This window comes from Scomber scombrus, chromosome 14, assembly GCF_963691925.1.
Source record: "Scomber scombrus chromosome 14, fScoSco1.1, whole genome shotgun sequence".
NCBI lineage: Eukaryota > Metazoa > Chordata > Actinopteri > Scombriformes > Scombridae > Scomber > Scomber scombrus.
In genome coordinates, this window is record NC_084983.1 from 28,792,923 (window position 1) to 28,807,442 (window position 14,520).

At 39.7% G+C, this 14,520-nt stretch overlaps 1 protein-coding gene across 1 annotated transcript; it reads right to left on the reverse strand.

Moving 5' to 3' along the window:
- Positions 1 to 1,613: 1,613 nt before the first annotated feature.
- serpinf2a (serpin peptidase inhibitor, clade F (alpha-2 antiplasmin, pigment epithelium derived factor), member 2a) lies at positions 1,614 to 8,085 on the reverse strand. The gene is made up of 9 exons (XM_062433299.1): positions 7,934 to 8,085; positions 6,727 to 6,795; positions 6,357 to 6,606; positions 5,493 to 5,630; positions 5,344 to 5,386; positions 5,078 to 5,223; positions 4,150 to 4,292; positions 2,958 to 3,162; positions 1,614 to 2,183 (listed from the first exon to the last, which is right to left on the reverse strand). Exons 2-9 carry the CDS (start codon positions 6,778 to 6,780, stop codon positions 1,657 to 1,659), a joined length of 1,506 nt encoding a protein of 501 aa, XP_062289283.1. The 5' UTR covers positions 6,781 to 6,795; positions 7,934 to 8,085; the 3' UTR covers positions 1,614 to 1,656.
- Positions 8,086 to 14,520: the final 6,435 nt, after the last annotated feature.

Sequence of the window (14,520 nt, forward strand, 5' to 3'; positions counted from 1 at the left end):
TTATCACACTGTGGATAAAACATGAAGAGAAACAAAAAACATTTAATATCATAATGCAGTAATAAGTTGTTGTAAAGAATATTTCTGTGTGAAAACAGTCTCATTTTTTCTCTCAGGGAATTTCCTATATGTACCGTGTGTGTGTGTGTGTGTGTGTGTGTGTGTGTGTGTGTGTGTGTGTGTGTGTGTGTGTGTGTGTGTGTGTGTGTGTGTGTGTGTGTGTGTGTGTGTGTGTGTGTGTGTGTGTGTGTGTGTGTTGTATGAAAACAGAAACAGTGCAGCGCTCACTTCATCAGCTATCTGTCTTAAAATGTGTTGCAAGGCCTCATTAGTACATAACAAACAGCTGTTGAACTCTGTATTTAAACATATTTAATACATCAGACAGGTTTAATAAATCAATAATAAACCTGCAGGCAGATTATAAAAATAGGATTCTGCTGATTTATAAGTTTTTAGTATTTTAAATAGACTCTTTCATATAAAACTCAAATCTCATCATCTTCTATAATTGCAGTGCATTTGTACTTTTTAATGTTGAACTATAATGACTTCTGAGCAACACTTAGACCAAGGTGTGTCTCCTCTGCTGCACATCTGAATCTGCTTCAAAGGAACAGTTTGACATTTTGAGAAATGTGCTCATTTGCTTTTTTGCCAAGAGTGAGATGAAATGTTTGATATCACCCTCATGTCTGTTTCTGCATGTTGTCTGGCAGCAACAACACTCCAACGTATCACCTCGTGCATTTACACCCTCCGGTTTTTATTCACATTTTCAACAGTGGAAACACAGAATGCAATGGTTTAATGGCACCGACTGGGAGAATTGACACCACCAACTGTTTATTTTTGATCAAATCCCAATATTCAAAACAGTAGTGGACAGAAACAAGCATCAATCTGAATTTTCTTTCAATATTCTAGAAATTCTCGTAAAATTTGCACTAAAGTTGGATGGAAACCGAGCAACTGCTTCTGGCTAAGAGAACAACCACAACTCATCTTTACCTTTTCTTTTATACAGATTAAACAAATAAGATATAACAACATGTCAGCTACAGTCCTGTAAAACAGTGGAGGTGCTTACACTAAGGGCTTTGGCAAAAACAGCCAGGGTCATCCAGCAAAAAAGTAAAACCAGGCTCAACTTTGCCAGTAATGTAATGAACAGTTATTTGGCAATGTGCTGTTTTGACCAATCACATTCCTGCTGGACTTGTGACACAAACTCTGTTCTTCTTCTGTTTGTCTCGTAGTCATTGCATTATATAAACTTCCAGAGGTTCTTAATCTGTTTCTGTGTTTTGGTATCTGAGAAACCTTCAAATTCACAAATCTGGTACTCAAGCTGGACTTCCTGGATTGTGATTGATTGAGTGAAGCAGCAGCCACCAATGCAGCAACCTTCATTGTTTTATCTCAGGGCCAATTTCAGTCTAGTGAGCTGGTAGATGGATTTCGTTACCTTTAGAAGAAGCCAGACTAGCTGTTCCCTTAACCCTAACCCTAAACTAACTGGCTGCAGGCTCTAATTTCATATTTACCCAACAGACAGACATGAGAGTGGTTTAGATTTTCTCATCTAAATCTCGGCAAGAAAGCAAATAAACACATATCCCAAAATGTTTAATTATTCCTTTTACAAGTAAGATTTCAAACATCAGGTACAAAGTTGTCTGGCTTGGTGTAGATTTCATTTCCTTGTGTCTTCTTCTTCCCACTGCTGCCCTCCAGTCCATTTACAGGCTGCAGCTGCTCCTTTTCACCAGTGGGGGCGCTGCATGACGGCCTGCTGCTGCCCTCTGCCTGCTCTGTGTCACTGCATGACGTCAGTTGACTATTTATGTCACTTTTCCTTACGTTCTCCATTGCGGGTTGGTCGGCCATCGTGCTGTTAATGTGGGGGTCGTCATTGAGCATGGGGTCGTTGTCGGGGGCGGGGTTTGTGACAATGCCCATGAAGAGGGGGGTGTGGGAGGCTTCATCAACCAGCGCAAAGAGGAAGGGGGAGTTAACGGAGAAGAGGGAGACGGAGCGCATGGAGGTTATAGCAGTGGTGGCAGATGCCTCCACGCCTTCCTCGCTTAGTTCTATGGTGCTGGCATGGCGGACATCCGTCACTTTCAGAGGATGGTCGGAGATCCCAGAGAGGTCAGGACCGGAAAACAAAGAGCCAAGGCCTGAGAGGCAACCAGAGACAGAGAGAAGTGAGGAGGGTTACTAATATACTCTGTGTAGATTAAAGCTCCTGTTGGTCTCGAGTCAAATGGAGGAAGAAGGAAGGAAGGGAGGGAGGAAGGAAGGAAGGAAAGGAGGGAGGAAGGAAGGAAGGGAGGAAAGGAGGGAGGAAGGAAGGAAGGAAAGGAGGGAGGAAGGAAAGAAGGAAGGAGGGAGGGACGGAGGGAGAAAGGAAAAGAGGTAGGGAGGAAGGAAGGAAAGAAGGACAGAGGAAAGAAGGGAGGAAGGACAGACGGAAAGAAGGAAGGGAGGAGGGAGGGAGGATAGAAGGGAGGGAGGAAAGGAAAGAAGGAAGGGAGGAAGGAAAGGAAGGAAGGAAGGACGAAGGAAGGAAGGTGGGACGGAGGGAGGGAGTTATTTTTTTAGCAAAAATGCCAAAAATATATTAGTAACAATTCCTGAAATATGGGGATTTGCTGCTTTATATTGTAAATTCAATAATAATGACTGCTGCTCAGACTTTGAAAAAATTACCTTCCTGACATTTCGTAGACTTAAAACAATGAATCTATTAATTGAAAAATGAATCAGGGCGCTGACACTCCAGGAAAGGGTTATTTTTATCACAGTCACCCTTCTGCTTGCTTATTGCCTCTAGTGTGTTGTAGAGATTAGATGATGCTACCAACATGATCAGTGTGTTTAGCCTTTAAGCTGTTTGGAAGTGATGTGTTCTTTGTGTTAAATGCCTCTTTGGTTCCTGTGAATATTCTCACCCATTCTGGTGAGCGCTTCCTGGAGCTCCTGCCGGTACTGCAGCTTCACTTTGGGTAAGTTGACTTGCATTGTTTTCTCCTGAGGTAGACGTCTGTAAATGTCAGAGATGTTCAGTTTGGGAAGCACTGATGACACGTTTCCTCTGCCCAGCAAAGGCATGACGATTAAGAAGCTGGTGTTTCCCTTGAAGGGAAAACTGGCAACCTAGACGAGAGATGAGAGATTTCTTTTTATTTCTTTGTGTTTGGTCTATCATGGACTTACCTCCTTACAAACAATCAATAGGAGTACATGGTAGTTAAATGGTGAAGGGGAAAAAGAAGAAAACAAAGGAAAAAGAAATATAATGAGATAAACTAGACTAAATTTAAACCACGGTCACTGAAAAATCTTGTACATCCTTCTCCTCAGCAAGATCCGCCAGGATCCCAAGGCATACCCAAGTCAGATGGGATCTAAAATCAGGATTAAGGAATCTCATAATCCAACTCTGTGTTCAAATCGGTGCCCCATCAGACAGGACAAAGCAACAGGAAGCGGAGTGATGTATAATGAAGTTTATTCTGGATATGATTCTGGGCATCACCTCCAAATTGGACCCAGAAGGAGTCCTGATCAGATGCCTGAATCTGTGATCTCTTTGTCAGTAGCTATCTAAAGCACGCAACCACAGCGGAGTGCTGGACTGTAAATCAAAGGTTAAATTGAGAATCCTTGTGAAGTGACCATGGTTTAAATTCCACACTCTTCTACTTCAGATGTTTTTGTATATCAGCACTCATGATTGTTGATTGTTTCATTGCTTACATATACTATGTTGAATTCAGACAAACATGCAATGCAGTAAAGACAAAGAGATATCCATGGTGTTGATGTAGCCTTAAAACTTAGTTGCCCACAATTTTGATAAATATCACTTTTAATTTTTCCAAAAATCAAATGAGATCTACATGAATCATTCATCCAATAACTGCAATAACAGCACATTAAAGAGCATTACTTTCGGAACACTGGGCCAATGGATGAAGAGGGACATCTGATAACTCTACAGGAGAGAGTGAAGATGGGATCCCAGATGCCCACATGCTTAGTCTTTCATGCATTACTATGTAAAGGTCTTGATGGCTTATTGGCTATGCCCAAGATAGTTGACGATATCTGCAGCATCTCTTATGTACCCGTGGCCGTTACCTGTGCTTCCAGCTGTGGATCATCCATCAGGCGGAGTGGGTACTGGGCAGACTTCATCATGTCCACTGACACTAAGTTCTGGTTGTCCAGGTAAAATATTCCCTTAGAGGTTGCTAGCGGGTCAAACCGTGTCTGCCATTCACCTGACAAGCACAGAGGAGAGCAAGAGGGAATCATTAGTAGCTTAAAGGACAACTCCATCTGCATATTATTCTGAGTTGTTCAAATGAAAATTCCCATTCAGCCAATGGCAGAAGGCAGTGAAGTGGGTTAGATCACTAATGTCTCCTACTCCCTTCTTTGACTGTGGTTATTGAGACTGCCATGCTAACATGGCCAGGAATACAGGGTTTTTTTTTTGTTTCAATCCTCAACTATGTTCACAAATTTTGTCTGATGACAGAAGGCATGAAAACTTGGATCAAAGCAATCAAGATGGCATCCAACTGCTAGAATTGGCCTTGCTCTACAAACAAGAGGTCAGTGCTTCAAGATGATCTTGATGATGTGATGATTCTTGATGATCTTGATATCGAGTATCTGCTTCACAACTTGAGCGATGAAGTGGTTCAGGGACCAGCTTATCCACATGGATCCTCTAGGTAAAGCTATTTTTTGTGGCAGTCACTGATTAACACACCTCTGTGACTGAAGGTGTGTTAATCAGGGAAATCACCTGTTGAAGTGTTTGGTTGGAAGGAAAACCTGCATACACATGGCTCTCCATGGCACATGGTTCGCCACCCCTGAAGTAGCTAGACAGCTGAAATTGAACTAAATGTCATCTTTTTTTTTAATTCTGGGGTGTGACACCACTGCTGAAACATCTCATTTTTTCCATTCAGTTGGAATGAATTCTGTTTTATTTCTGTTGTCAGTATGACTTTGTCAATCACCACACTGAGTGATCTTTGGTGGAATGGTTCACCTTTGAAGTACACAGCGTTGATGAGCATAAGCACCACGTCATGTGGAATACTTTCCATGAAGTTGGGGATGTGGCCATTGGTGGCATTACCCACCCAATGATTGACCTCCTCCACAGAGGTCAGGGGAACGGGCTGTGATCGGTATCTGTACAGAGGAATAAACTATTTATTTCCATCATGTGTGCACAATGTTCAAAATCCCCCGAAAAGCATTCAACCTGTGTGTTTATGACATGAGTATAGTTGAGTTATGACATGAGTATACCTGGCCAGAGAATCCTCAACAAAAGATAATTTCGCTTCAAATCCTGAGAGATAGAAAATGGAAAGAAAAGAGGAGAAAATGGAAATGCCATGTAAGACTAATTGTACTTCTTGTAAACAAAATCCTGTTCAACACTCTTCACCACACACCTGGTCTCAGGTACATGCGTGATGCCACATCCATGTTGCTGAAATGAGGTACAAGGCCTCCGAGTATATGATGGTAACATGGCAGACTTTGGGCATGAAGGCTTTTCAGCAGCAGCTTCTCTGTCTCATTACGAGCACCTGAGGGAAAAATATATATCTGAACAAAGTGTTTTGAAGGAACATGCAGGAACAATTGATGGTTGACAGTGTAATGATGCTTAGCGAAAGTTCAGTCAGGAAGACTCTAAAACATACAGGCATCATTGGTAACTTTCCTGCCTTCTTCAAGCATGCTCATCTATTACCTAGATTTCTATGTCTAAGGGCGTGATCTTAATTGTTGCCAGACTAGTCACCTGTCAATCTCGCCAACCAATAGCATAACGCCACACTTCATCCTAAGCCTATCATCTAGTAGCGGTCCGTTTAAATGTGCCTCTCTCCCTTTGCTTCAGTCCTGTCATACAGCTGTTCCTGCGACCCACCACCTCCCCATCTCCGCCATTCTCTACAGGATCTGCAGTCTATTTCCATCTGCCATCTTCTCTTCAGACTCATCAGCAATCACCACCACCAGTGTCTGGACTTCATGGGGGATTTATATATATATATATATATATATATATGCAGCCGTTCAGGGATGATTCCTCATGGAGTTCAAGCGCCAAAGACTTTGTCATTTACTAAGATTTCATATATTCATATATTTCATATATTAACAATAAATATCTTTCTATTCACTTGTCTCTCCTGATTGAAATATGAACAGCCTCTGTAACATGTGGCTTTCTATATGCAAACATTATTGAAGGTGATAAAGGGTTTTATCTTCTATACAACAATTTTATGAAAACTCTAACTAACCTAAGGTGAGATGTGCAAGGGCAAAAGCCAGGCTGAGAGGTGACAGGACGACATTTGGCTGCTGTGGACCAATAGGTAGCTTTTCTAGAAGCTGTAAACCCAGTCGCTCTATGGCGCCTCCGATCGCCCGATTCTCCTCAGGGCTGAACACTTGTCTTCCTCCACAGCTGTGAACCCTCTCCTCTGTCTCATTTTCTTTATCTACTGGACCAGAGACATCAGGAGCTCCTGGAGTCGGACTGGGCTCCTCCTGGAGACAGGAGGACAGACAGGTTTCTGAAGAGTAAGGTCACACCAAGAAGAAAAAGCAAATAAAGGATTCCTCTTTGGTGCTGAAATAGGTAGTTTACTAGACTGAGGTTCTTCTTACAGTCAGTCCCAGTTGGCAGAGACAAAGAAAAAGAAGTAGAAGACACAACTTCATTTCCAAACCACCAGCCTGAAAAACACATAGACATCATCAACAGCAAGGAAGGCAGTAGCATCTGTGAGCAGGTTCATGTAAATTAAACTTTGGGAATCAGCAATCAAATGCAAATCATACAATACATATCAAATACATACATAATAGACAACAATCTTTATCTGTGATGGCCCTTCAATTAAATATATTCAGGCTTGTAGAAATATTTAGCAAACATGATGTCACCAAGAGGGGTATTTTACAACTGGAGAGTTTCAGGGATCCAGTGGTGAAGTCCTCCAAATTCCATATTTCTTCTCTGACATGCTCACATGTTACAATCTAGCATGTTACCATGCTAATATTAGCATAAAAAACATAAATACAATTAAAGCAAGATAAAACACTAAAAGTTAAAATAACTTATGTCAATAGTTGACTGACTATTGTAATGTACAGCTTTAATTCATGTAGATAGCCTACTCACAATACAAGTTGTAAGTTTTTACTAAAATACTAAATACTTCCACTTGTTTACACATTTAAAAAAACTGTAATAGACTCTGAGGATTTCGCATCATGTGGCAGGCTGCTGAAGTGTTGGAACAAATGTACTTTTGTCCACCTGGTGATGCTAGAGTATAAGTTTCTTCCTCTGGGGGTCAAGAGTGTTTGTACCCAATTTTATGATACTTGATCCAACAGTTGTCAAGATATTTTATTCTGGACCAAAGAGTCTTATTAAGCAACACTATCATCAGCTTCTATGGATGAAAGCTGCCATTAAAATAGTATCTGTCTATGTATGTGTCCATGTAGTATGTTTAAAGTCACTTGAGGTTTCAGATATGGCGGCTGTGTTTACCAGATGACTAAAGGTTACTGTTTCAGAACCCTGTTTTGGCTGAGCTGCAATACACTGAATACACAGATCACATAATACACTGAACTCCATGAACTATATGAATCTACCACCATTGTATAGAAGATAAGACTCAACTTCATGCTCCTATAAACAAACTGCAACCGTGGATCATGTTGCATCTTGCATCTGAGAGCAATTGAAAGCAGTCTGTAAACTAAACCAAATTATTTTATCAGCGCTGCAACTGATTTGCAGCACAGAATGCAGTTGAAAAAGCTTTTGGTGAAATCAAATATAGTCGGAACTTACCTGGCCTGTGTCTGATGTGGAGGAACAAAAAGGATTAACAGAAGAGAGGGATAAAATAAGAGTAAAGACAGATATGGTCAGTGCTCTCTAGGCTGGACAGCGTAGTGCCTGGACTCAACAACTGCCGCCCCCCTGTTGGTTGGTTAATAATCAACCCTGCAGTCACTACAGAATGTAAAAATAAAGAGACAGACTGACTATCGTAAGGCTCTTTGTAGAGTTAACAAACACCCTAAAAATGTGTCTGTGAATCCATCTGAGAGGATTACAGCCAATCAATTTCATTTATTAGCACTTTCAAAGTGAGCTGATTTATTTCCAGTAAACTAGATGCTATGACACAGTAAATTGTCTTTAGGCCGACTCTTTACCTCAAAATAATCTGTGTTGATACCACTTAAAGGAAAACTCTGTCTTTTTGGAAAATACTTGTTTCTCCACTCATTACAAATGGCTAAAAGTGGCTTAACTATCTCAACCATAATGTAGTCAAACATATAACTTAAAGGACCAGTATGTGGGATTTAGTGATATGTAGTGGTGAGGTTGCAGATTGTAACCAACTTAGTGCCCCTCCCCTTCCAATCATGTAGGAGAACCTACGGGGGCCACAAAACTTGCAAAAAACACGAAAAGCCTTCTCTAGACCAGGCGGGGAGTTCCGGTCCTCTGAAATGAGGCCAATGCAGAAGTAACTTAAAACTGCATTCTATCAAAAGGCCACCAGGGGGCGACCGTTTTGGTGTCAAAAGGACTTCCGTCTCTATACAAGTCAATGGAGAATTCACCAACTTCTCACTTGATTTCTAACCTCAGTAAACGTTTTCAAAATGTGTTTATGGTCTCAATCGCTAGTTTAAAGCCTTCTTCAATGCAGTATGATGTTCATTTGGGACATTTTGGCCTCCCTGATTTTATATGTGACGATAAAGCAGGGTATGCATTAGGGCGTGGCTACGTGGTGATTGACAGGTTGATTGGTTCACAGGTTCAGGAGGGCGCCTCATGCTCCTCCTGATGCCCATATAAGTAGAATCCCTGTTTTATTTTTCCCAGGATGCACCTGAAATTTTCAAGATGGCGCTGCTCAGATCCGAAACTATTGGCATCCGAGCAGCAGTCCACAAACCAATGGGTGACGTCACGAATGTTACGTCCATTTCTTATATACAGTCTATGCTCTAGAGCCAGTATTTGGTTCGTCCTTTTTGGGCGACTGTAGAAGTATCTACGTATGTAGATATGAAGGGCTCTGTCTAAGGTCACAAAAACACAACAATTCCTATTTTCATAAACTAATGCTTATTAATATTATATTGTATGTCTGCTAGATGCCACTAAATTCTACACACTGCACCTTTAAAGGTCACATATTATTGTGACCTTTGTATATATTGTTGCACAATTTCTACAAATATACCTGGGCCAAAAAAGACATCTAGAAAGTGACTTTACTTTGGTTGCAGGTGTAGTTTATTTGATAATTATTTATTTATTTATTTTACTAATAAGGATATTGATCACCAAATCCAATGATTTAAAAACATTGTTAAAGTTAACAAATACATAATGTTAAAACACTGTAAATGTGGTGAAGATACATTGCTATGAGTTATGAGGAGCTGGCAGATGATCCCACACCGCCTGCTTGGCCAACTGGCAGGAAATGCTTGAGCTTCACTGGTATAACGGGAATAGATTAATGGCCTTTATATCACATTTATTTACATGCCAGAAACCTAGCTTTTGATAAATAAACATTATTATCGATATTATTAAGGGTCTTCTGAATCTTCTGAACACTAAATCATTTTATACCTAGTACTGGTACATAAACAACCAGCAACGCATAATCTACATTATAGTCGTGATGACAATATAGTATAATAACAAGATGTGTTGTACTCCAATGTCCAAAGTCATAATTATGATCATTTCTTATTTTTAATCAACATTTTATAATTGACTTTAAATTAGTAGACACATTTTCTCTATAAAGCAAATTATAGCTTTGTTTTTCCAACTAACTAAACTATACTAAAAAAATCTAACTACACAAACCAAATTTAAACTACACAACAAAGCTAAGTTAAACTGGTTGATTTATATGATGGAAAGGTAGACTTTTTCGGTCAGATTAGAAACTGGTAAATTTAAGAACTTCTGGAAAAACTGGGTAGAATTTGTATCACCACTCAGATCAGACTTTATAGAGTAATAATATTGTATCCTATAAACCCCTTGGTTCTATCTACAGACTTTATATTGTTCATTTAGTCATATGATTATAAGTGTTTCAATGTCTTCCATTAAGAGGAAAGGGACTGGACAAACCTGGACTTGTCTTGATGTTAATTTTGCTGTATGAATGACTATAAATGAGATTATGTCTGGTTATGGTTTGTATCTCCTGTAGGAGTTTGTGTACTGCATTGTGTGTCTAGAAGACATTGTACAGGATGTAATGTGTGGAAGAAATTATGTATTTTGATATCAATAAAAAGATAATTACAAAAAAAAGCTAAACTAAACTGAATAATAAAAATAGCTCAATACTACACAACAAAGCTAAAATAAAATAAAATGAAAAACCAAACTAAGCTAAAGTGTCACAGTGTATTTCAGCTGCTTTGTGCACTGACTCGTCCTCCAGTTTGGTGCCTTCATGGCGCTCTGCACATACATTCAGCAGAGGGTGTGGGCGTGTATTTGTCTTGTCCTGACCGCCGGGTTGCAGCTCAACGCCCCCACAATGCAGCTCTCTAACAAACACGGTCCTTCGTTCACCTTGATCCACATGTTTTCACCACTGGACAGCCACTGACACACACTGTGAATCATTGGAAATCTAGTTTTGTTAAAAAAAAAAAAAAACACACCACCCTCCATAATACAAGGTTAACAACTCCCACAGCGTAATTCAAGAATCTGTTTATTTACATGGGTTTATATCCTCGTTCAAATCAGCACAATAACAAACATTCAAGAGTTCAGAGTTTCAGACGAACATGATAGACATTAGTGTCTGAAGCACATGATCAGCTGTCAATAAAAAGGGATAATGTCCTGTTGTCTGCATACTTCTGGACATCTAGTATATTACATTACTGAGGTTCTCACACAGGGGGAAGGTAAAGGAAAAAGGGATAAAAAGAAAAACATTATTTAAGATCCAACTCCTCCCACACTCTCTGCTGCCTGACTTCCAGTAATAACAAATATTTTGCCAACTACACACTCTCTGGCACACTGACTAACCCTGTAAACCTTCCCTGTGATTGGTACAGGCAAGAGACGTCTCGTTGGCTGAAGGTGACAAAATAAAACATTTAGTGTAATTTCTGACTGTCAAAAACTGAAGTTAGTATGACCTTTTATCATCTGGTATTGATTAAACGTTGTTGAATAGTCAACATTAGGAAAAGTTGTGTACTTCATGTACATCTGAACCATGACAGCTTCCTGTATAAAGAATCACTGTTTATTCTTTAAACAGAAGCTCAGAAAGTCCAACTCAGAGAGCAGCAGGTGAGCTAACTATCAGTCACAGCTGTCAATCAACACCCACATGACAAAACTACTATTAGTCTTCAAATCTTAAATCCAAAATGACCACCAGCACACTTTATTAGAGTGCCTGAATGTAAAGATAAGAGATTGAGACCAGAATGACTCAATGAAAAAGAAGTTGATTCATACAGAGAAGTTGAAGCTTTCAGTCAGTTAGAGGAGCTAGAGGCCGTCGGTGACATTTTGAGGGACTTCAGCCTCAAGTAGTAGTAGCTGCTTGGTCTGAATACATTATGCATGGTCATTCTCAATAAATGATATATAAAAATTACATGTTTTAAATAAAGTTGTGGCTATGTATCCTCAACAGACACGTGTATATATCTGCCTTATTTTCGGTTAAGTAGGTTTTATTTGATAACTTCAGTGCCTGTAAGGTTACAATGAAATAACATTAATGCTAAAATACTGCTTGTCCTACAGTCACCAAACCCTCGGGAAAAGCAAATCTAATCTCACAATTAGATTTGATTTTGATTCTTGGTAGCAAATTTGATTCAGAATCAATTATCAATTAAAATTGATTCTCTATAAAAATCTGCAGCAGTATGTTTATTTATATACGTGTACACATTTTCTTGAACTCACTATTTATTATAAGGTTGTGCATTTTGAATCCATCCACTGCAGTACCCAGGTCGGTCAGCAGATGTCACCAACTTGACCAGCAGGACTTTCAAGGGCTTCATTACAGAGTAATTGTAACAAGGGAAATGGCATTTTATTTATTGTTCATAATGAGAAATATAGATATTATTGATATAACTTTCATTTTAACCTTTAAATTCTTTATCACTGGATTATTCTTCCGTTGCATTCTGTTTGTTTTCAGGAGTACAAACTAGGATTTGTTTGATGTAGTCTCTTACAGCCCTAAATCAAATCGATGTGCAGAAGTCAGACTATGATCTGAAGTGCTAAGCAACCTTCACTGGTTCATCATGCAGGTCCGTATGTGTCCACCAGGGGGCAGCAAAGGATAAAACACAGAGAATTGTAGTGCGCTGATTCAGATCTCATATCACTCATCTGAAAATTAACAAACTGATCTGTCAGTTAACAAATTACAAAGTCTGAACACGTGCTGCTGATTCAGACATCATTTTGTTTGATATTTTAATGTAACAGTCAACATCAGATCAATGAAAAGTCAACTACAAAGAGAATTTGCTACATCTGTAATACTTTCTTATTGTTTATTAAATGAATACTGTGCAGGATTTTCCTAAAAAACAAACAAAATATTCCATCTCAATCATCACTTATAATCGATTAGAAGTGTGCGGTAGTTTATGTATTTAAAGAGACTCTGCTCTCTGCCTGCATACTCTTATAATGTTGTTATTTGTTCTAAGATGCTTCTGGGCATCATCCTTTGGTCTGTGGGTTTGTTGCCTCCAGCCAATAACAGCACAGGGTGTGAAATTGGGATTTGTAGCGTAGTGACCATGTGTATAAGAAATGGACGTAACACCCGTGACGTCACCCATTGGTTTGTGGACTGCTGCTCGGAGGCCAATAGTTTCGGATCTGAGCAGCGCCATCCTGAAAATTTCAGGTGCATGCTGGGTAAAAAAACACGGATTCTACTTATATGGGCATCAGGAGGAGCATGAGGCGCCCTCCTGAACCTGTGAACCAATCAACCTGTCAGTCACGACGTAGCCACACCCTAATGCATACCCTGCTTTATCGTCACATATAAAATCAGGGAGGCCAAAATGTCCCAAATGAACATCATACTGCATTGAAGAAGGCTTTAAACTAGCGATTGAGACCATAAACACATTTTGAAAACGTTTACTGAGGTTAGAAATCAAGTGAGAAGTTGGTGAATTCTCCATTGACTTGTATAGAGACGGAAGTCCTTTTGACACCAAAACGGTCGCCCCCTGGTGGCCTTTTGATAGAATGCAGTTTTAAGTTACTTCCTCATTGGCCTCATTTCAGAGGACCAGAACTCCCCGCCTGGTAGCGACCAGGTTACATGGCTGTCTCCATCTCTCTGCTCTGCTCTCTGTCTGATTGTATAAAGAGCAGCAGGTCTGTGTGTCTGTTGATGAAAGACGAAGTTGAGCCACAGCAGACAGGATGAAGCTCTGCATTCACACCTAGTCCAGCACAGCGGCACCTTGTGGCGTGTTATATATGTGTTATATGAAAACACAAAACAATCAAAAAATTACGTTGAATTTATCTGATTCACGGCTTTGTTCTCGCCAACACCACTCCATCTCTAAATTCTGTCTATTTTTGATTATATCGATTATCAAAACAGTTGGAGATCCATTTTCTGTTGATTTATCAATCAGACTGATTAATGACAACATTTATTTTTCAATCTGTAAAGTGACTATAATCAAGATTTTCTCTAACTCCACAGTCTGATCAGACTGTAATCAGAGTGAATATTGGACTTACATTCAGCAGGTGGACAGAAACATGAATGATAATGTTGCTTCATAACTGCTGGATGTGGAAATAAGCAGCTGTTTGCTAACCAGTTCAACATCTAAACTTAAAGGACCAGTGTGTAGGATTTAGTGGCATCTAGCAGTGATCAGCCAACCGCCATCAGCCTCCCCGTCCAAGCGTGCAGGAAACCCTACAACAGCCACAAAACTCATGAATAACGTGAAAGGTCCTATCTAGAGTCAGTGTTTGATTTGTCTATTCTGGGCTACTGTAGAAACATGGTGGTTTCTGTGGAAGATGACCGGCTCTGTAGATATAAAGGCTCATACTAACAAAAACACAACAATGCTTATTTTAAGGTGGTTAGACACAAAACCTACTTAAGAATATTACATTCCCTTTCTGCCAAGTCTAAATTCTACACACCGCACCTTTAAAAGCTGATGACATGTCAGTGCTGTGATCACTACGTGTTTCTGATGAAAACTACTGGACAAAAAGTTATAGCAGCTTTAAAGGAAAGGAGACAAAAGAGAGATAAATACATTCATGGAATAAAAAAACGTCCAAAAAGTTATTCATAATTATTACATTATTGTGTG